The following is a 24,055-nucleotide window of genomic DNA, read 5'->3' on the forward strand; positions in this document are numbered from 1 at the left end:
GATATGGTGGGTCGTGAGGCGATGATTGCGGGGGACTTTTTTTTTAGTCGATTGCGGGGGACTTTTCGTCTGCGGGCAGAGTTTTCGTCCGCAGATTGAAAATTGCTAAGCGCACTTCTTGTGAGGGTTAGGATTATCTCGACGGTTAGATCTAAATGAGTGAGTCTGATTGGGTGGCTCTAATTGCTTTGGGTTATTGTGTATACATTAGACGGGATGCCCACAGCGTTGAATATGTTTGCTTATTTAATAGTAGTAGATATATATATATATATATATATATATATATATATATATATATATATATATATATATATATATATATATATATATATATACCTCCTAATTTACATATTAATGATATATAGTATACTAGAAAAACGCCCGTATACATATTAATGATATATATATCTCCATCTCCATCTCCATCTCCATCTCCACTTCTCCACTATCTCCACTATAATAATAAAGCATCTATTGCTTCTGGTGGTACGTCACCTAATTTACCCCTAAAGTTGCTAAATATTACCCGCCAATGCCACCTGTAAGTGAGGAAAAACGTTTCAGTTTTTTTTCACGGCGGTGGTCACTGGTTTATCTAGGTGCGGTGTCCAAAATCTAGCAGAATGACTCAAGTACTGCATTGGCTGGAGCGTTGCTCTTGTATCCGTGAGACGTAGGTTCGAGCCCCGGCTCTGTTATGTTTTTCATCTTTTTTGTTTCTTTTCCCCTGAATGATCTTCAAAATATTTATCTTTCAAACACTAACTCAAAATATAACATGCTATATATGAAAAAAAAACTGAGAAAATAACACCAGCTTAAAATATAACATGTTATATATGAAAAAACAAGAGAATTGTGTATAAATTTTAAATATACATACATACATACCTAAAAAATCCTTTCGTCAGCCTAATATTTTTACGTCTAACAGATTAAAATGGTCTTCGAAATATTTATCTTTCAAACACTAACTCAAAATATAACATGTTATATATGAAAAGAAAACTGAGAAAAATGTGAATACATTTAAAATATACATACATACATACCTAAAAAATCATTTTGTCGGCCTAATTTTTTACGTCGCATTCCTCCGAGTCAGGCACAAAACCATACCATTTATACGTGTATGCATTCCATGGAGAGACCGGGAGAAGAAGTATTGCTACCGCAACTTTTGATCGCCCTAAACATACTTGTGATTTGGCATTGATTAGTCTACAAGTGTACAATGAGATGGGGAGCTTGCAGATGTTGGGAACCAAGCTGGCTCTGCATGCCTCGCTTCCCTCGAGTGGGAGCTCACAGGAGAAGCAGCTCTCTGACTGGGAGGCCGACATGGCCATCAACGTTAAATCGGTCAAGTTGATGTACATGCCTTTGCCTGCTGATCAACTGACCATCAACTGCAACAACACCTGCAGCAACGGATGTCGCAAAAGCTAGGTAGATGCTTTTTACGGGACCATACAATATTTGACACGTACTCCCTCTGTAAAAGAATTAAATGCTCTTATACTTTTTTATAGAGGAAGCATTATTTTTCAAGTTGAATATATTTGTAGGTAACCTACATCTTTCTTACCCTTCATCGTCGATAGTACCAAATATTTCCATGTGCATCATCCCACCCAAATATATTCGATGCAACATCACAGCCTTCTATTGCAGCTATAATTATTACCATCAAGGGATGTGGACACTAGCTCCACGAGGAGCATTTGGTTATATAACCCGGATACAAGCAAATCAAAATCATTAATTGTGCTGACAAGGAAAGTAAAACAGATCGAGGCTCCAGTTATTAAGACGACACTCAGAGTAGGCCTTGACCTCCACCTCTCCTTTCTAACTGGCATTTGCTCAGTATGACGATGGAAACCACAAGGCCGTGTACATAATAAAACTTGCAAAAGGGCGGAAGGATGAATAGGTTGATGACAATGACGAGACGGAGCAATTGTGATAAGTGACAAAACATAATTTTGTTACCCCGTTGCAACGCACGGGCTCTTTTGCTAGTATAATATATATATATATATATATATATATATATATATATATATATATATATATATATATATATATATATATATATATATATATATAAGCGGTGGTAGTTACCCCATAAGCAATAGCCCTCCACATGTCCCACCCTAGCAGCGAACAAACGGGTCGCTGGGTTCCAAAAGGATCCGATATGGCTCACCTAATTAATCAACGATTTAAATTAGTTAAAAAATTAGATAGCGGTTCTGTTGCAACTAACCTCGCGAGGTACTGGCCGGCTAATTGCATGCATGCATGCATCGAGTAGAATCGATAATGATAGGCACGTGCTCCTCCTACATGCAGGTACGTGCTTACATCCTAATCTTAGGTATATACTCTAGGTAGAATATAGATGGTTCTTTTTTACAATATGTACACAGACTCTTGTTTGGCCAATGGACCTATCATTTTAGTGGAATTATATGTATGTATATTTAAGAATAATAAACTAATTACAATACATATAGGGAAAGTATATTTACTTACAAAAGTATTGAATATCACTCATGGAAAATAAGTATGTGTATATAAATATTTTATTGAAGCATGGAGAATATACAATAACTTTTTTGCAGTATGGAGTAATATTTTTGGTGTATGAAGTATCGAGTTTATCATATATTATTTTGAAGTATAGAGTATGGAGTATGAAATATGTGGAGTATGGAGTATAGAGTATGGAGTATGAAGTATGTGGAGTATGGAGTATGAAATACGTGGTGTGTATCTTCATAAAGTAGGTAGTATGGAGTAGGCAGTATGGAGTATATCTGTGAATTCAAAAAAGTTTAATAAATACCACACAGGTGAGTGGAACAATACAATTTTATCCATGGCTCAACTGTCTCTTCTAGCTCAGACTGAACGATTATCTACATTCATTTCACAATGGAGTTTGTTGTCCGAGTAGATCCTATATATACAACCATACTTTGTAGCCGCCGCCGCACTGGAGCAGTCACCCGTCGACCATTTGTTGTAGTACGTCGCGCGGCTGCTGCTACACCGTTGTCTTGCTGCCGGAGCGGTATCCTGTCAGCTGTGTAAACCGCATGTCATCGTGGCCGCCGTCATGCCAGAGCAGTCACGGAGTCTCCCCTTGGCCGCCGTTACACCTGCACATTGAGGCAAAGTAGAGTTAGTCGTTGTGCCACAAAAAATAGTATTTATAAAATGAAAATGGTGAAGTAGCATTAGAAATTAGTATCGTGTATATGTGGTAGTATATATGTACTACTATGTGAAAATAATGTATGGAAGTACGTGGAAAAAAGTACTCCTAGTATGTAGTATTGGAGTTTCATGCATGTAGACGCATTATCATCAGGATCCATCATGCACCATATTTCTTTCCATATGTGTTTGCTTACATAGATCTTTTTTCAAGTGGTAATGTGTGGTCGTTAAATTGCTCACCTCGGTGGCATCCGCCGCCGTCATCATGCAATCACCGTACGTCGTTGCGTCTAATTAACCCTGAGCCGTCGTCAACGGTGTGAATCACTCCTAGTTGCTCGCCTCAACAGGCTACTCCCAGACAGTGCTTGTAGCCTATTCATCATCTAAATAAAGCAGATGAAAGTTCAAACTTCAAAGAGCAAGCAATGAAACATAGGAACCTGTGGTGCACTACAACACGTACGTCAATTGCAGGCACTTTAAAATGCCTCAAAAAGCCCCTATAATGCCAGCTTAGAGAAAAGAAGGCATTTTCCAAATATGCTAGAGATGGTCACGAAGGGAAAGGTCTTCTGAGGCATTTTTCTAGAACGCCTCCAAAGGTCAACACAGAGGCATGTTTAAAACGCCAGCAAGCTCAATTTGAGGCATTTTTCCACAATGCCTCAAAAAGATTAAATGCAGGCATTTTTTCAGAACGCCAACAAGCTCAATTGAAGGCATTTTTTTAGAATGCCTCCAAAGACTATTTGCAGCATTTGTCATGATGCCTCTAAAAATTATGCCAGGCATCTCTCATACCGCCTTCAAGACATTTTTGTGGCATTTCTAAAGAATGCCTGAAAACCATTATGTGGCGTCTTTTGTATTGCCTCCAAAATGTTTCCAGGGCACATAAGAATGCCACAAACTTTACATATGCATAATAAGAATATGATAAAACCACTATTACAGCAAGCTCAATAATTTGCATCTAGCTCTGTAAAAACACATACAATAGAAAAAAAGATTGAGAAGCTTGCATCGGCTAGAAGTATCATCGTGCATGCGAATAATGCAAAGCATCACCATAAGAACATCTTCACAAATTCAGAAACAATATCAAAGTATCAATCAGAAACACACAGGTCACTTCCTAATGTTGTGACAACAATACGAACAAGTGTTCCAGCTTGATGCAAGAGCAATCCAATCAGCAGTGTACCAGCATAAGAGCAAGCCAATCTTAGACGGGCACACACAAGGGCTAATCCTTATCCAGCTATGAATGTTCTTTGTCTCCTTTTTAGTTTTATTAATAATGTTGTAAAGGCAAGAGCTCCTCCCTCCCGGCGTGTGGGACGAAACAGGTCACCGTTGCCGCACTTTCTCTAAAAAAATTGTAATAGGTGCTAGCACGCAAGCATCGAGCCAAGGTTTTGTGTTTTGTTTTGAAAATTTTACTGTCCTTGAATGAATCGGTGAATTTTGGATTTTTGATTTTTTTTTTTGGAAAATCTCGGACGAAAAGGACTGAGATTGTACATTTTTTAATTATGAATTTCAAAATTCGGAATTTGTTTTTTAACGAAAAATGAGCAAAATATGAACTAAAAACGAATTGTACAATTTTTTTAATCCTGCAGCAATGGACTAAACCAGAATCTATCTGAACAACACCGATCCTTTGATTGATATACACCCACGAATAGCTCTGAACAATTCAATTTAGCAGACTATCCCAAACTTCAATCAGCAGGAATACCACAGTACTTACTACTCATCTTGGTGTGGTTAATACTTTCTCTGTTTTTATTTAGTTTGCATATTAGGTTTGATTGAAGTCAAACTTTGCAAAGTTTGACCAAGTTTATAAAATAAAAATTTGTCATAACAAATCTATATGATGTGAAAGTACATTCAATAATGAATCTAGTGGTATTGATTTTTATTGTATATATTAATATTTTTGTTTATAAACTTAGTCAAAACTTACAAATCTTGACTTTGACCAAAGTTAATATGTGGACTAAATAAAACCGGAGAAAGTACTATATCAATCTCAGCAGGAATGCCTAGTACTTGCATCCAGCAGCTTCCAGCAGCTTCCGATACATTTTTGATTAAAAAAAGGCACGAGGCACCCAAAATCCCCACTCATCGCCACTGAGTGCCCCTTCCATAGTCCACTATCCACACATCGCCGTTTCTCTCATCCACTCAGGCGCCGCTCCGCCTCCGTCTTCTTCCTGCTACCTCACCACCCAAGCAGACACCACCCAAGCGCTGCTCTCCTATCCTCATTCCTCAGCCGCGGTGGCTACTGGCCAGCCACTTCCTGGCTGGCAGCGCCGGCGTGTTTGCTGCAACGGCTGGGGCGGTGGCCGCCTGCTCGTCGGCGCACGGGGGCCGGGGCGGAGTCCCGTGCCGTGGTGGTGGATCCCTCCCGGTGGGTGGCTGTGGGCAATGGGGCCGGTGTGCAGTGGCTTGATTGCTCGCCAGATCTGGCGGCCGGCCAGCACGCGCGGGGGCTAGCTGTGGCGCCTGTGGCAGAGGCAGTCTTCTGGTGGTGCTGCTCGTCTGCCGGTGGCCGTGGATGTGGCGGCGCCTATGCAACATCACCTATGCCCAAATCCAATCCAATCCAGCCCCTTTTCTGCTGTGTTTATGCCCAAATCACTTGACAGGCGACACATGCAGCGCCGGCCTGCCGTGAGCAGCTCCGGTGAGCCACGTCTTCCTTCTTCAAGCAAGGCAAGTCTCCTCGTTCTGGCTCTGCTCGATCAATTATCACTGCACATCAGCGGCTTCGTGCACGCAAATCTCTTTGGTACAAGCGGAGTAACATTTCTTCGTCAGGCACCGTATGTACCATGGCGCTTTCGCCGGTTAGCTCGAGACGGACACCCATGGTGTGCACGCCCGGACTCTGCTCCGGCCGAGAACCTCTGCAGCCTCCGGGCTGCCTGCCTGGCGGAGACAGCGTCGAGCTGCAACTGCTCGTGCCGGCACTCCTTGCTACAGAAGGGTGTGTCCCCTCTGTACATGAAGACGTCGCTGTCGCGCGCCAGCCGCTTGGCGCAGAGCGCGCACGCGTCCAGCGCCGGCATGCCGGGCTCGCCCACCGGCTCGTGGCGCGGAGGCCGGCGGCGACGACCTCGTTGCTCTTGGCGACGCCAAGCCATGCCTGGCTCCACTGCCGGAGCCTCTCCCACGGTTCACCGTTGTGGTAGCGCCCGCACTCCAGGCCGAAGCCGCCCCGCCGCAGCGCCTCGGTCCGCCGCGCCCGACGCCTACAACGGCAGCCGCGCTATACAACCCCGCCGCGATGCCTCGCCCCGTTCCTGGGCTCGGGCAGCGTGGACGCCCGCCACAACGCATCCCCTGCCTTGGTTTCTGCGGCGTCAATGCCGGCGGCAAGCGGCGGGGCGTGACCGGCGGTAAAGTGGAGGCAAAAGCAATGGATAAATGGTGGAGGAACGGAACGTTATCCCTTTAAGACAGGACTGCGGGTTATTTTCTCATAAACGGGAGGACTTTTTTGCAAAAAGGCCAGCGACGTACGACCAGAAGCCATCGCTGGTTTATTAGTAGGTAAAGATTATTATTATTATTATTTATATATATACTAGCAAAAGAGCCCGTGCTTTGCAACGGGAGAGAAAACATAACACACACTCTTAACCCAACAACCATCACCCAAGACCACAATAGGTTCATCTCCTTTATTTTTGCGAGGCATCATATTTGTGTTGCCGCTTATCCTCCTTCTCAACCTCGTCGGTGATGATCTCGGTGTTCACACAAAACAAAAAAAACATGTTTGAATATGTTTAATCCTAAGTCTCTCTCTCTCTCCCTCTCTCCTCCCTCTCCTCCCCTCTCTCTCTCTCACTCTCGCGATGAGAAATCTGTTGTTTTCCTCTGTGACATTTTTCAGAGGTATGCATGTGTAGTTATCGACGTTTTTTTCCCCTATATTGTTATAGTGGGGTGTTTATTTGCAATCCGGGTCGCCGCCGGTACGAAAGGAAAACAGATCTTACGCTATAAATTATAAGTTTGCTCACAAAACGATATTTTAAAAATATTTAACATGTAAAATTAACATCATACTTAGATTCCACATATTTTTCTAATAAAATTTCATATATAATATGTTAAAATCGAAGTTACAGTTTAAAAGATACGGATAATTTAGAAAATCATTTATTTGACTTAAATATATTCCAAATAATATTTAAAAATACTTAACAGGTGAAAATAATCTCATATTCATATTCTACATATTTTTCTAATCAAATTTCATATATAACATGTTCAAATCGAAGTTACGGTTTAAAAGATATGGATGATTAAAAAAAACATTGTTTGACTTAATATGATCCGCGGATGAATTACCTAAAACATAGGGGGTTCGAAAAATATAAAATAACAGTTCGTGTGTGACTTAAATCCAGACTGCGGGTTGATTTCAACAAAATACAGGGACTTTTGTGTAAAATATAAAAAAAAGATTCATTTTAACTTAACACAGGACTGCGGGTTGAATTCTTTGGAATAGAGGGACTTTTTTGAAAAATGCCATGACGGACAAAAGAACCCAATTTGCTTTATTATTGGTAGTTACCTCTACCTCATCCACCGTACATTATTCCAAGATGCGTGCAGCCTTAATGGCTTTTCTAATGCGTTGTAATTAGCGGGTTTAAAATATGAACCCGACCCGCAATGGAGAACTACCGCTCCTATATTCTGGGGATATCTATCGTTCTTTTCTCGCTTATGGCTAGTCAACTTTCTCCCTCTCGTTACCTCGATCAGATCAGGAATTTCGCATGTGTCATATCCATAGATTTTGATGCGATCTTGACCAAGGGCCTCCAAAACTGATTGCCGGCGTCGTGACAGGCGGCACCATCCGTCCTCAATGCTTGCGGCGATGTGGTTAGCCGACTGCAGGTTTGTGTGCATCCATGGGCATATATACATGAAATTTGAACATCAGGTGCATGCTTACATGATTCGTCCCTTGATCTTTCAACTCTCATCTCTATTGCTTCATGTGGATCAACAGGATATGAGCACCGCAGGGAGTAATGCGTTGAGGCGACGTGACATGTACAAGGTTAATCGATGTTTGCCGGTGACCTGTGGGTGACTGTACGCGTGATGGAGACGGCAACTAGTGGTGTACTTGAACATGCGACATCACTCACCGCCATCGATGATGACGACGAGCCAAATCATGCGACATTGCCGACTACCGTCGCCGATGACAACCAGCCAAACCATGCAACATTGTCAATCACCGTCGACGATGACGACGTCCGCATACCGGACCCATGCTCAGGAACACGATACTCCAAGATCTAATAAAGGCGGTTGTAGCATGCGTGATATTCGTTTGTACTTCACAGAAATATACCGTTAATTTCCTAGTAAAGAACAATGTATTTTTGGGTCTCTCATCCACATCCATCTAGGCAACATTTGAGCATCAATCACAGACTGGAGTTCGTGAATTTATCAACGAACTACTTGTAACCATGACTGTGATACACACGATCCATGCTAATTCTTTTACATACTAATTGTGTGTATATACTACATAATTTTTGTAGGGACGTCTATATACTACATACTACTTTTGTGTATATACTAATTCATACCACTATCCTTTTTTATATACTACATACTACTTCAAGTTGGCACGTAAAGCATGCATTAAATTTACTTCGTCCTCGCCGGAGACCGCTCGGTGGCGTATATACGGCATTTATGATGTAATCAAAATAAGTGCCGTGATTTTTGTATAAATTTGAACTGAAACCACGCCACTTATTTTGGATCGGAGAGAGTACATCGTTATTTATATTATACATTAGTTTTTCATGCTATATACTCTGTACTTCATCTAAAGGGAAATACTCCATACTTTTTTGAAAATATATAACACACTATATACTCCATATGTCCTAAAAAATTTACTCCATTCTATATACTCCTCCTTTCAGCATGTACTATATGCTCCATACTTTCAAAAAATGGCACCATATTCATTTTATAGCAATACCACATTTTTTCTAGATATATTCCGTGTCACTTTCTGGATATACTATTTTTTCGAATGAATATACTACTCAATATTTTGGTTCAAAGAAAAGTTATATGATTTTTTTCATAAGTGAAAAAATTATGTACTGCCATTTCAAAAGAAAATACACACATACTCCATTCTATGTTTTGTAATATACTCCATACTACAACTAAGAGTAGCATGGACACTTGTCTACTAACGAGACTAGTATGTACACCCCCCCCCCCCCCCCCCCAGCCAAAAAAAGAGTAGTATGTAGACCCGTATACTTCTTAAAAAGAAGTATACTACATACACAATACTATTTTATACGCTAAGGTATTTCACGTAAAGGCCATACTCCAGACTCCAATAGTTATATGTTAATACTCCATACTACAAGTATACAGACTCCAAATGGTTTTAAAAGTACTATATATTGTTTACTATACTGTGTAGAAAATCCAAGAGATATAACGTTTCCACGCTACCTTTTTTAACGAAAACTAATCTGACTAAAAAATTGCCCTCCACCTAACAAGAATAATCGGATATGTTTGCATCTTTATCTCATAGACAAGTTGTTGTACACAGAATTGAAGAGGTTGTTGGACCAGCGCGTCATTAGCTTCCAGATTATTTTAATCACAAAAACGAAGTCGCTGCCTATTGGATTACAGCACCCGTTAACCACGTCTCTCGACCCGATAGACTTGATGCTACGTTTGAGGGAGAGGAAAGGGGACACGTGGAGGGCACCTAGCTAGGTGGTAACTACCATTGGTGGTAGATAAAATTTGTCCTGGGAAAATCCATCGTACCATCCGGTGGTAGTTACCCCACATGTCTCATATACTAGTATGTGGTACTATATATACTATTTTATTATTTTAAATATGTTCATATACTATATCTAAGATATTTCAAAATAAGTTACATGAAAAAATTGCATACGAACCCATAGTTTTTGTTATATTTGTGAAATACGTACATATTTGTACGTAAAAAAGAGCATACTTAAAAAATGATACATACTACCTAAAAATAGGGGACAGAAAAGAGCCCGTGCGTCGCAACGGGACAGAAAAAACACACGCTCTTAACCCAATAATCATGACTCGACACCCTGATAGGTAGACGTTCTTTATTTTAACATGGCATCACATTTGTGTTCCCAATGGTGGTCTCAATGCTCACACAACGAAAATGCATTTGAATTAGGGCTGGGCATTCGGTTTATATGGTTAATACGGTTCGGTTTATTCGGTGTTTTATAATTTCGGTTTTGTAGAAATGGAAACCGAATTAATCACACAATATTTAGAAACCGAACCATATTAACCATAATATATCGGTTCGGTTTATTTGGTTAACCGAAAAACCAAAATTTACATGCACTCATCAGTATATATCACAAGAGCTAGCAACCTTAACATCAGTCCGTGCTTTATTCGGTCAAGCAAACTAGTGAACATAACTAAGTGTAAAATCACATGGGGCGTTACATGTATTATGTACCGAAGAATATGTGTGATGCGTGTAAACTAAGCAACTCATGCACTAATTGATACACTAATTGCTAGTTACTTCCATAACCAAGCGCCGGGCATGCATACATACTCCTACGAGTACTAGTTAGATTGTGAGATTTGAAACTCATCTAGCGGCTGGCCTGACGTCTGCCACAACCAACAAGTATTTGCCAGAGGACGCGCCCCCGCTGCACTTTCGAAAACAAGGTATTGCATGGGGTATCGTACATATCGGTTTTTTCGGTGTATTCGGTTTTTGGACACTGGAAACCGAACAAAAACCAAACACCGAACAACCTTAAAATTTCCCACCGAACAAAAAATCGAATCACCGAATTAATAGATAAATCGGTTAATATGGTTCGGTTCGGTTCAGTTTTTCGGTTTTCGGTTCAAAAGTGCCCACCCCTAATTTGAATAGGGTCGGTCCTAAGGCGTCTCTCTCTCTCTCTCTCTCTCTCACACACACACAAGCGCACGCGTGCGTGCGCGCTCGCACGCACACAATCCCTCAGAATAATATGAGAAAATATGTTGTTTTTTCCTGCGAGTTTATCCAGAGCTGCGCATGTGTGGTTATCAATGTTTTCTTTCCTTTCAATCTGGTTTTTAATGTGTGTTTATTTGCAATTTGGATCACCGTCAGTGCGAAAGAAAAACGGACTGTGCACTATAGATTAAGTTTGCATTCAAATTAATAGTTTAGAAATATTTAACAGTTTAAAGTAGCATCATATTTAGATTCTACAATTTTTTCTAATCAAATTTCATATATAACATGTTAACAACGGAGTTACGTACGGTTTAGAAGATATAGATAATTTTGTTTTAGAATAAAATGCAGATTGATTAACCGAAAGCTCAGTTTTTTTTTGTTAAAACACTATATGGACGGCGGGTTGATTACCTGAAACGTCAGGGGGTTTTCTAAGAAAATAAAAAAACAGTTCGGTGTGATTTAAAGATGGATTGTGGGTTGATTTCAACAAACTGACAGATTTTTTTGCAAAAAGGGGTGACGGACGACTAGAAACACTCTGTGCTTTATTATTACTAGCACAAATGCCCGTGCGTTGTAACGGGAGTGTAGAAAAAATATAACGGTGAAATATGATTGGTATGAAACGATGGGTGAGAAAAAAAGATGAAAGACGAAGCTTCGGAGGCTCGCTGCTCTAAACTTGTAAGGATTATGCTAACAAAATGATACAATAAAATGACACTAAACTTTTCCTTTGGAATGTTATTCTGATGACCTCATCAAGGGTGATGCCAGAGTTGGCAACATCTGATTCACGTCCACATATGTCATAAATATTGGTGTATGGCCAACAAAACAATTGGATGAAGGATAATGTCTGGATTGTTGACGGTATCTAGATTAGTATATTGGTGTTAGTTATTGAAAATTTTCTCACCGAGTACAATATGCATATCACATTCGATGTTAAGAGAAAACACGTGAAAAGGCACTACGCATTAACCTTACACAGGATTGATTGAAAAACAAATTAACCCGGGTTATTCGACTGCTCCAATTAGCAGTTCGTAAAGAAAAGTCAATCAGGAATTTAAGGCCCACATGTGGGTAAGGAGAAAAAATCCCCTTTGATCTCGGCCACCACCGCAACAAACTTATCACCGACACCAACGCAAAAGGGTATTTATAACTTTTATAAAACTCATCTAGTCGAGCTGGACCTAAGGGCCGCCCTACACGAGCTACACTCTGCACCTACTTCATGCATCGTCCCTCATAATTCAACTTGCTTTTAATTGTATTTTTCCCTGAATGCATTAACATTTTCTTTTAAAAACACACGAACACTTACTTAAATCACATAACATTTCTAAAATTACAAACTTTTTAACATGCAAACACTTCTTGAATTACATGAACGTTTTTAAAAAAGGGTGATTTTTTTAAGAAAATGTGAAAAATATTTCAATACATAAACTCTTTTTTAAAAACTAATACAAACATTTTAAAACGCAAAGGCACTTTTTGAGAAATCTTGTTTTTTTTTCAAAAAGCACAAACACATTTTAAATTACAGAACCATTTTTTAAAGTATGCAGACACTTTGTAAAATTATATAAGCAGATTTCACGAAAAAATACGAACCACTAATTCTGTAGGATGCACGTATAGAACTTGAAATCCACGTACGTATATGGATTCTGTATCCAAGAAATAAAATCTACTATACCTCTTTAGCACAAAATAAAAAAAAATGTACCTAGTACCTTGTGTGTATCTGCGTATAATGAACTCAGAGATATTCATCTGTCCGCTCAACATGCGTGCACGCCAGCGCTAACACGTGGGTTGATAGCGAGAAGAAACCAGATGCCTCGCTGGCGCTCCAGCGTTGTGGTTCCACACGCTATCGACAACCCAATAATATAAAGAAACATCCATCCCCCAACCCCGACGAGCTCCTCCTCGGGACGCGCCGCCTCTGTCGGCTGCGCGCACCACGGCGTTCATTCTGCATCCATGCCCGACGCCGGCACCAACCTCGCCGGAGAACCACGGCCCCACCTCGCGCGCTCTTTCATTTCGCTTTTATTCTTTCCGTTTCACCCCCCCCCCCTCTCTCTGTACTCCCCCCACAGGAACGGGCCATGGCCGCCTCAAGTAGGCCCCAACCGCCGCGCCAGTCTCTACGAAGAGCTCACGCCACCAGATCTGCGGCCTGCGCTGTCCCCATTCATAGATTCAGTGGAGTTCGCCCGCCATCCCGTGCCTGCACGCCCAAGCCGCTGCACACCCCTCCCGCGAGCCACCGCTTTGCCCCGCCGTGCATCCTGGGTTGGGTAACATGGTCCTATATTGCTCACCAGTGGCATGTATTTTTTCTCATTATCATCCATCCATCCATCTTCCTCCTTTTTATTTCACCTTAAGATCATCTTCTTTCTCAGTTTTAATTTCTTTGCCCATTGTTGCCTATTGATCCCAGCCGGGGCTCGGAGTTGGATGGTCAAGAAAGGAGGACATGGAGCGAGGCGTTCTTGGTGGCCGCGCACACGGGGCAGGTGTTCACGGCGGGTTCGCACGCGCCGCACAGGGACAGGTGCCGGCAATGGAGCAGCATAACGCAGGCGTCCCACGGCGGCCGGCAGCGATGACCTCGTGGCTCTTAGCGACGCCAAGCCACGCCTGGCCCTCTACCGTCATCTGGACACATGCCATGGCGGCCGCGCCATCAAGCTCCAGCACCAAGCCAAGCCACGCCTAGCCCTCTGCCGTCATCTGGACACATGCCATGGCGGCCGCGCCATCAAGCTCCAGCACCAAGCCAAGCCACGCCTGGCCCTCTGCTGTCATCTAGACGCATGCCATGGCGTCCGCGCCCTCAAGCTCCAGCACCAGCCCCTCCTTCCTACGTTGTGCCGCCGCCCGCGTTCCTCTGATCCGACCGCGCCCGACGCCCGTGCCAGCGACCCCTTCAGCCCTCGCCACGCCGGCGACCACCAAGAACCCCGCCACCTCCTCGCTTCCGCTTGCAACGGAGGCCCGCGGGTGTGGGAGCCGGCAACGGCCGCGGCCTCGAGTGTCTCCAGCGGGGTAGGCGGTGGCACAGGGGCTGGGGCCGGCGGCTCGCGGCAGGGGGTGGCAGCGCGCTGGTGGAGATGCGTTTGGGAGTGTTTTTTTCTCGCTCGTAACTGTTCGGGTTGACCTTGGACTGCGGGTTGATTCGTATAAACTTTAAGAGCTTTTATGCAAAAGTACTAATGACGGACGACTAGAAATCTAATTTTCTTTATTATTAGGTACTAGTAAGTATGCACGTGCAATGTACGTCTTGAGTAAAATATGTTCTATTATAAAAATAATAATTTTATCATAATGCAAATCTACTTTCTGAGAAGCTGAAATCTCATGCAAAGAGCATATAATTCCTAATTCCTAAGTCATTTAAATGATTGGAAATATTTTGCTTTATGAATCAACATGCCCACGTCCATTGTGCAACAACTACCAAAGATAATTAATTGATAGATACAAAATCAGTCCATCAAGAAAATTAAATTATGGACCCAACTAGTGCATCTCGGAAGCGGACGCCATCACAACACCTCGCCGGCAACCATGGTACCATATAGATGGTCATCATGTAGACAAAACGTTTGTCATGTATCACAATCATGACCTCTGAAACTGCATAACTTAATTCACGTGTTATTCAGTCATCATTGAATCTAAAATGAACTAAATTTGAGGTATAATATTTTCAATCAAGAGAAACATACTTTCAATTTTATTTTCTTCTAGTTGGTACCTACGAATGGGCCACTGGGGAAAAAAGATATGCAAGTGTGCGTATAGAGACAATGAAAATTAGTAGGTTCCACATGAGCTGATCAAATGACATAATTTTACCAGAGTTATGAGATATCAGTTTGTACATTTAAGAAACAAAAGATTGCTAGTTCATACAGAAACAAACCATCAAGATGCATCAATATGACATCCTCGCCCCTACAGCTGTACCAAGCAATGTCAGGTACACATGAAACCAGTCACAGAACTCGCTAATAGACAAATCAGATGCACAAACCACTAATGGTGGAACCACGCTTACTCATAAGCTGAAGGTCCTTGGCAATGTAGTTCATTTGTGGGCATTTAGTGTTAATCCTCCGATGGCAAGGTCCAAAGCCATGAAGGTATTTGCAACCTGTTATTTCAAACAGCATGCTTCTCTTGTGAACTTTCACAATAAAGCACATACCCAATTTTTAATCGTCTGGAAATTAACATAACATTGGGATTATAAGTCGAATTGCTCTTAGTGAGAAACAACAAAATCCAATAGTAGCTAACATGACCATGATGCTCCTTAATGTGTATGAAACTGAAGAAAAAAATCTCCAAACCATTATGAACTCCTAATTTCAATATCATTATCATCTCGAGCTTAAATAGGCTATAAGTACTGGTTTATTACTACATGGAAGGATAATAAATCTTATAATTTCATGAAAATATAAGTTGATACTTGATAGTACTATGATAAAGGATCAAATTATTAATTTATGAAAGTTCATTGCTGCACAAATAGACTGCCCTTAAGATTTATATGACCAACAAAAATGGACAAGAGGTGCAGTAAAAAGGAATCCATAAGTTGATGACACGCACCTTCAAAAGTTTTTGCATATGTACAACACTACAGAAGTCCAATTTTTTTGCTGAATGGACCAAACTATACAGCCGTATAGCAATCTCAAAGCTCTCCCACCTATCTATACGGATCGAGATCCTCCAACGTAGCTCAGCCTACTGCAGAGGGACGTGATGTGCGTATACCCCGTTAGTAAGCCATCCGATGGCAGAAGCATTCACTCGCAATGAAAAGAAGCGACGCTTCGGCCCGTCAGCAGCCCACAATAAACACAGAAAAGAACAAAATGGATATCTCCTTGTTCCCCTGGAATTCCCCTTCTCCGCCGTGGTCGAACAAGCTCTCGGCGCATCCTCGCCGTCGCCATTCGTTCGCAAAAGGAGCCGTGGGCACAGAGCAACACGTGCAGCGGGAGCCCCCGTGGTCGGCGGCGGCCGGGATACAGAGCAACACGCAGAGGGAGCACCCTGGTCGGAGGCGGCCAGGATACATGGCAGCACGTGCAGCGGGAGCCCCTGTGGTCGGCAGCGTCCAGGATACAGGCCACGCGCGCTACATGGGCTCCCGTCCTTCATGCGGGTCTAAGGGCGTCCAGTTGGTCGGCCTCCTCGAGTCACCGCCCGTGGTGGACAGCTCGGCGTACGCACGCAGCAACCTCATGTCGAGCACCTGCACACCCATCTCCATGGTGGTGGTCGGCTGAACCACGCCGTCGTTTCCGCACCGCTGCAGGCCGATTAGCTGATAACTGAATCTAGTTTTCAAACTTGTTAACTGAATTAGGCCATGTCTCTGTAGCATTCCACTTGCTACTTGTACATTTTCAGACTTGATAAGGATAACTGAATTTTGTTTGGCAAAAGAGATTAAGCATTCCATTTCCTTGCACAAATAAATTGGCATGAAGTAACCTTGCCATCGGCGGATCTCTTGTTCGTGCACCTTTTCCTGACCCCAAAGCCCTTTTTACGACCATAGATAAGCCAAAATGCCCAAGCTTCATCTGAATTTTTAAATTCCATGCCAACATGAGGTACCAAACCGGACAATATACCTTGCAGTGGAAAAGTAATCATGCGATAAAGGCTTTTTCATTCGCGTTTCGTTCACAGCGCGAATCTCTTCCGTCCGCTCTCGCAGGGATCCACGCCGGCTGGCCCACCCTGGGCCCACTGGCAGCAGTCCTATTTTTCTGTTTCACTCGGCTTTACGGCTGCAATACAGTCAAATCGTATCTACTTTATTCCTACCTAGCCTACTTCACGCGTGACTACCATCCCTCTCTCTGTTATCTCCGAGACCAGATCCAATCGGGCCGCCCCCCCCCCCCCCCCCCCCCCCCCACAGCCAGCCACCGTCGCGATTTGGAGGCCTCCGACCAGATCTTCCTCCCAACCACGACTTGGGTTGCGCTCCCCCGTCGAGCGAGCCCCACCACGGCTGCTGGCGTGCTGGCCGTCGAGCGAGCCCCACCACGGCGACGAGCCGACGACCACCACCTTCTCCTTCCCCTCCTCCGGCCAGATCCACCCGGTGCCCCTCCGACGCTTGACGTTCATATCCATACCGAGCAGGCATTGTGGGCTTGGAAAATTAGGTTTCCTTTCCCATGGTCTCACCCGTTCTTCTATAAAATCTATTTCTATTTTGTTTTGTTCTTGCTGCTCTCCTTTCTTTCCTTATTATTTTTGTTTATGTTTTAATTCCAGTGCGACTACCTACAGGCCGGTGTGGTGGAACTTGGATCATGTAGAACTCCAGCCATGCAATTTTGTTGTCGGTGTCATGGATTTTTTATAGTTTGTTTGTTTCTTCCAGCTCTCCTTGCTACCTACAAATTTCTGTCTGTGTTATAAAACTCCAGTGCTACTACGATGGATCTTCGATCTCCTAGAATGCCATCACTTGCGACCTTTGTTGTCGGTCGTTCGGTGATATGGATTTGTGCTACAAGCCGTTGGCCTCAGATTTTGTTTTCTGATCTCACTTCGTATTCTCGTGTGTGCATCCCTCCGGCGGCTTCGACGGAAATTGATGCATGTATGTGCTCTCGCGTGTGCATATTCAGATTCTTGTATGCCTAGTATACCTTTCTGTTAGTTGAAGTGAACCGTAGTCACCTAATTCAAATGTTATTGTACTGTGAGGAACTATTTATATTTTGTCTTCAACTATTGAAGAAAATGTATCAGAAGTTCAGAACTGAAGAACTGGATCAAACTTTTTGTAAAAATATGTGTAATACTTTTTAGTGCATTGCTCTGCACTTTTGGGATGATAGTATGTGACTGGGATTTGCTTCGAAGCACTTTTTCTGATAATAGAGAAGTAACCAACCCAGTGCTTGCACATCGCGTTAATATTCAGGAATAAATTGAGCCCCTTGTATTATTTATGGTCTTGCTATTTCAGAAAATAATGGTGAGTCTTTTAATTTCCCAATAAAGTACAGTGCATTCATTTAGAAATTTCTGAGGAATTGTCCACTAAGTTAATTAAACACAATATGTAATGTATCAGTGTCCAGTTTCATAGACCAAAATTAATTTGAAACTTGACAACAAAAGTCATGGAAATGGCCTGCATAGTACGAAACTCGCCGCGTTTGCAAGCGAAAGTATAGCTATCCAAATTACAATCCACACGTCGTAAAAAGTAGTAGATAAGAAAAATAAATTTGTAATTCACATAAAATAAGTGATCTCTCAAATTTGACCGTCCTAAAACCCCCTCATATTTGAAATTTAAGTATTCTGATTTTAAAGTTAACATTCAACTATCTAGAACAAATCCCTAAATTAAAGACAAGGCAATAGAAAATTCCCCATGCATTGGTCTCAGATTTAAGCCCAAACTTCTAATTGTATCAATCTCCATCTGAGACCAGTTAGCACTCTTACATTATTATCGAAGGAACGGAGTATGTGAAGGAGGGAAAGGATAGAGGGGACGAGCAAACTGGTCGAGGATACAAACTGTCGGCCCTGCGCCTAGGAAAGTGACAAGCCTCCGCTCACTGCCTCGCCCGCAAGGCCATGCCACACATCAGTTAGAACTTAGAAACGAACAACCTAGGAAGGATAGGAAGTGAAGCGATCGATTCCAATTTCGTCTCGTCTACAAACTACTACAATGGGAATAATGGCATACGAAAAAGAACTTCAACTAGACACACCAAGGTCTCGTACTCTCACAGATAATCAATATCGATTTTGATATCGAGTCCTTCATGTCATGCATATGAGAACTTGAGAGACAAACACCCCAAATATGGAGTTTCACATTCTATGACCTGTCTTTTATGGCCTATGCAGAACAAATTTAGTTACACATGCTCGAGTTTGGATATCGAGAATGGATTTTGATGAACAACCTCGGCATGATAGGAAGTGGAACAATCGGTTTCTATTTCTTCTTGTCTACAGACTACTACAACGGGATTTAAACAGGTTGGGCATTACACGTGCCTGGTAGTTAAGCCATCTAAATCGAAGGACTTCATCAAGTGTGTGGCGCACTTAAGGTATAGAGAACGAAGGACTTATCAGATTTTCTTCTCTTAAGATAAAAACTTTGTTCATGCATGTTACGCACTTGAGAGATCGAACCGAAGGAACTTTACACTCATTGATAACAATTTATCAACTTCGCTCAAGCGTGTGGCGCACTTAAGCTATAGGGCACGAAGGACTTATCAAAATTTTATCTCTTATGATGAAATATATATATATATATATATATATATATATATATATATATATATATATATATATATATATATATGTTCATGCACACGCTGTGCACTTGAGAGAAAAATACAGAATAACTTTATCGTCATCCATAGCAATTTAAGAACTTTGCTCAAGCGTGTGGCACACTTAAGGTATAGGGCACGAATGACTTATAAAAAATTAATCTCTTATGATGAAAACTTTGTTCATACACGTTGCACGCTTGAAAGATCGATAGGGAAGAACTTTACCACCATCCATCACAATGTAAGAACTTTGCTCAAGCGTGAGGCGTACTTAAGGTAGAGGGCACGAAGGACTTATGAAAATTTTGTCTCTTAGGATGAAAACATTGTTTATGCACGCTTCACACTTGAGAAATCCATCCGAAAGAAGTTTACCGTCATCCATAACAATTTAAGAACTTTGCTCAAGCGCATGGCGCACTTCAGGTATAGGGCACGAAGGGCTTATAAACTTTTTATCTCTTATGATGAAAACTTTATACATGCACGTTGCACACTTGAGAGATCGATCTGGTAGAACTTTACCATCGTCCATAACAATTTAAGAACTTTTCTCAAGCGTGTGGCACACTTAAGGTATAGGGCACGAAGACTTATCAAAATTATATCTCTTATGAAGAAAATTTTGTTCATGGACGCTTCACACTTGAGAGATCGATCCAGAAGAACTTTACCGTCATCCATAAAAATTTAAGAACTTTGCTCAAGCATGTGGTGGACAAAACTTATCAAAATTATATTTCTTATGATAAAACTTTGTTCATGCATGTTGCGCACTTCAGAGATCGATTCGAAAGAACTTTGCTCAAGCGTATGGCGCACTTAATGTATAGGGAACGAATGACTTACCAATTTTTTATCGCTTAGGATAAAACTTTGTTCATGCACACTGCACACTTGAAAGTTGATCTGAAAGAATTTTACACTCATTGATAACTATTTAAGAACTTTGCTCAAACGTGCGGCGCACTTAAGCTATAAGGCACGAAGGACTTATCAAAATATCATCTCTTAAGATGAAATATATGTACATGCACACACTGCGCACTTGACAGAACGATCCAGAAGAACTTTACCGTCATCCATAACAATTTAAGATCTTTGCTCAAGCGTGTGGCGCACTTAAGGTGTAAGGCATGATGGACTTATCAAATTTTTATTTCTTAGGATGAAAACTTCGTTCATGCCCACTGCAAACTTGAGAGATTGATTCGGAAGAACTTTACAATCATCCATAATAATTTAAGAACTTTGCTCAAGCATGTGGCACACTTAAGGTATAGGGAACGAATGAATTATCAAAATTTTATATCTTATGATGAAAACTTTCTTAATACACGTTGCGCACTTCAAAGATCGATAGGGAAGAACTTTACCGTCATCCATCACAATGTAAGAACTTTGCTCAAGCGTGTGGCGTACTTAAGGTATATGGCACTTATGAAAATTTTATCTCTTAGGATGAAAACTTTGTTTATGCACGCTTCGCACTTGAGAGATCGATCCAAAAGAAGTTTGTCGTCATCCATAGCAATTTAAGAACTTTGCTCAAGCGCGTGGCGCACTTCATGCATAGGGCACGAAGGGCTTATAAACTTTTTATCTCTTATGATGGAAACTTTATTCATGCACGTTGCACACTTGAGAGATCAATCTGGTAGAACTTTACCATCGTCCATAACAATTTAAGAACTTTGCTCAAGCGCGTGGCACACTTAAGGTATAGGGCACGAAGAACTTATCAAAATTCTATCTCTTAAGAATATAACTTTGTTCATGCATGCTGCGCACTTGAGAGATCGATCCATAAGAACTTTACCGTCATCCATAACAATTTAAGAACTTTGCTCAAGCATCTGGCGCACAAAAGGTATAGGGCACGAAATACTTATCAAAATTATATCTCTTATGATAAAACTTTGTTCATGCACGTTGCGCACTTTAGAGATCGAACCGGAAGAACTTTGCTCAAGCGTATGGCACACTTAATGTATAGGGAACAAATGAATTATATAACTTTATCTCTTAGGATAAAAACTTTGTTCATGCGCGCTGCGGACTTGAGGTGTCGATCCGAAAGAACTTTAAACTCATTCATAACAATTTAAGAACTTTGCTGAAGCGTGTGGCGCACTTAACCTATAAGGCGCGAAGGGCTTATCAAAATTTTATCTCTTACATGAAATCATTATCCATGCACATGTTGTACATGTTGGGTAACGTAGTAATTTCAAAATTTTCCTACGCACATGCAAGATCATGGTGATGGCATAGCAACGAGAGAGGAGAGTATTGTCCACGTACCCTCGTAGACCGTAAGCGGAAGCGTTATCACACCGCGGTTGATGTAGTCGTACGTCTTCACGACTCGACCGATCCAAGCACCGAACGTACGGCACCTCCGTGTTCAGCACACGTTCAGCTCGATGACGTTCCTCGGGCTCCAATCCAGCAAAGCGTCGGGGATGAGTTCCGTCAGCACGACGGCGTGGTGACGATGATGATGTTCTACCGGCGCAGGGCTTCGCCTAAACTCCATGACGATATGACCGAGGTGGAATATGGTGGAGGGGGGCACCGCACACGGCTAAGGAACGATCCGTAGATCAACTTGTGTGTCCTAGGGTGCCCCCCTGCCCCCGTATATAAAGGAGCAAGGGGGGAGGCCGGCCGGCCCCTTGGGGAGCGCCAAGGAGGAGGAGTCCTCCTCCTAGTAGGAGTAGGACTCCCCCTTTCCTACTCCTACTAGGAGGGGGAAAGGAAGGGGGAGAGGGGGAAGGAAAGAGGGGGGGGGGCGCCCCCCTCCTAGCCCAATTCGGACCAAAGGGAGAGGGGGCGCGCGGCCCACCCTGGTCGCCCCTCTCTCTTCCCACCAAGGCCCATGTGGCCCATTAACTCTCCCGGGGGGGGGGGGGTTTCGGTAACCCTCAGGCACTCCGGTTTTCTCCGAAATCACCTGGAACACTTCCGGTGTCCGAATAGAGTCGTCCAATATATCAATCTTTATGTCTCGACCATTTCGAGACTCCTCGTCATGTCTGTGATCACATCCGGGACTCCGAACAAACTTCGGTACATCAAAACTTATAAACTCATAATAAAACTGTTATCGTAACATTAAGCGTGTGGACCCTACGGGTTCGAGAACTATGTAGACATGACCTAGAACTATTCTCGGTCAATAACCAATAGTGGAACCTGGATGTTCATATTGGTTCCTACATATTCTACGAAGATCTTTATCGGTCAAACCGCATAACAACATACGTCGTTCCCTTTGTCATCGGTATGTTACTTGCCCGAGATTCGATCGTCGGTATCCAATACCTAGTTCAATCTCGTTACCGGCAAGTCTCTTTACTCGCTCCGTAATACATCATTTCATAACTAACTCATTAGTTACAATGCTTGCAAGGCTTAAGTTATGAGTATTACCGAGATGGCCCAGAGATACCTTTCCGACAATCGGAGTGACAAAACCTAATCTCGAATTATGCCAACTCAACATGTACCTTTGGAGACACCTGTAAAGCACATTTATAATCACCCAATTACGTTGTGACGTTTGGTAGCACACAAAGTGTTCCTCTGGAAAACGGGAGTTGCACAATCTCATAGTTGTAGGAACTTTGTACAAGTCATGAAGAAAGCAATAGCAACATACTAAACGATCAAGTGTTAAGCTAACGGAATGGGTCAAGTCAATCACAACATTCTCCTAATGATGTGATCCCATTAATCAAATGAAAACACATGTCTATGATTAGGAAACATAACCATCTTTGATTAATGGGCTAGTCAAGTAGAGGCATACTAGTGACACTATGTTTGTCTATGTATGCACACATGTATCATGTTTCCGGTTAATACAATTCTAGCATGAATAATAAACATTTATCATGATATGAGGAAATTAATAATAACTTTATTATTGCCTTTAGGGCATATTTCCTTCAGTACACTTGAGGGAACGATCCGCAAGAACGAATTTTATCTCGTCACCTTGGGGAGCCCCAGTTCTGTTAGTGGAGAAGAAGGATAAATCCTTGAGGATGGTTCTGGATTGTCGTTCGTTGAACGAAGTGACCATAAAGTGCCATCTGCAGATGATTAATGATTTGTTTGATCAGCTGGTTGGAGCTAGAGTATTCTCCAAGACCGATCTTCGATTAGGGTATCATTAGTTGAATATTTGTGAACATGATATACCCAAAAGTTTTCACCACAAGGTACGATCTATATGAGTATACGGTCATGTCATTTGGATTGACTAATGCCACTGATATTTTATGAGTATGATGAACAAGGTATTTATCGAATATCTGGACAAGTTTGT

At 42.1% G+C, this 24,055-nt stretch overlaps 1 protein-coding gene and 1 long non-coding RNA gene across 3 annotated transcripts; both read left to right on the plus strand.

Annotated features, from left to right (window-relative positions):
- Positions 1 to 13,235: 13,235 nt before the first annotated feature.
- On the plus strand, positions 13,236 to 14,700 carry LOC123133642 (uncharacterized). Of its 2 annotated transcripts, none has more exons than XM_044553084.1 (2): positions 13,236 to 13,680; positions 13,794 to 14,700. In XM_044553084.1, exons 1-2 carry the CDS (start codon positions 13,456 to 13,458, stop codon positions 14,070 to 14,072), a joined length of 504 nt encoding a protein of 167 aa, XP_044409019.1. In that variant the 5' UTR covers positions 13,236 to 13,455; the 3' UTR covers positions 14,073 to 14,700. The 2 variants fall into 2 exon arrangements, with proteins under 2 accessions (XP_044409019.1, XP_044409020.1); XM_044553085.1 differs by having other exon boundaries at positions 13,236 to 13,647.
- A 2,597-nt stretch (positions 14,701 to 17,297) lies between these two features.
- LOC123135987 (uncharacterized) lies at positions 17,298 to 18,048 on the plus strand. The gene is made up of 2 exons (XR_006466424.1): positions 17,298 to 17,559; positions 17,672 to 18,048. It is a non-coding gene; the product is annotated as an uncharacterized lncRNA (long non-coding RNA).
- Positions 18,049 to 24,055: the final 6,007 nt, after the last annotated feature.

The sequence above is a fragment of the Triticum aestivum genome, chromosome 6B (genome assembly GCF_018294505.1).
Source record: "Triticum aestivum cultivar Chinese Spring chromosome 6B, IWGSC CS RefSeq v2.1, whole genome shotgun sequence".
NCBI lineage: Eukaryota > Viridiplantae > Streptophyta > Magnoliopsida > Poales > Poaceae > Triticum > Triticum aestivum.

Bases quoted from the DNA above. Each gene is read 5' to 3' on its own strand.
- LOC123133642 (XM_044553084.1), top strand. From the start codon at position 13,456: ATGGCCGCCTCAAGTAGGCCCCAACCGCCGCGCCAGTCTCTACGAAGA. The intron at 13,681-13,793 runs GTATTTTTTCTC...TATTGATCCCAG, and splicing joins ATATTGCTCACCAGTGGCAT to CCGGGGCTCGGAGTTGGATG.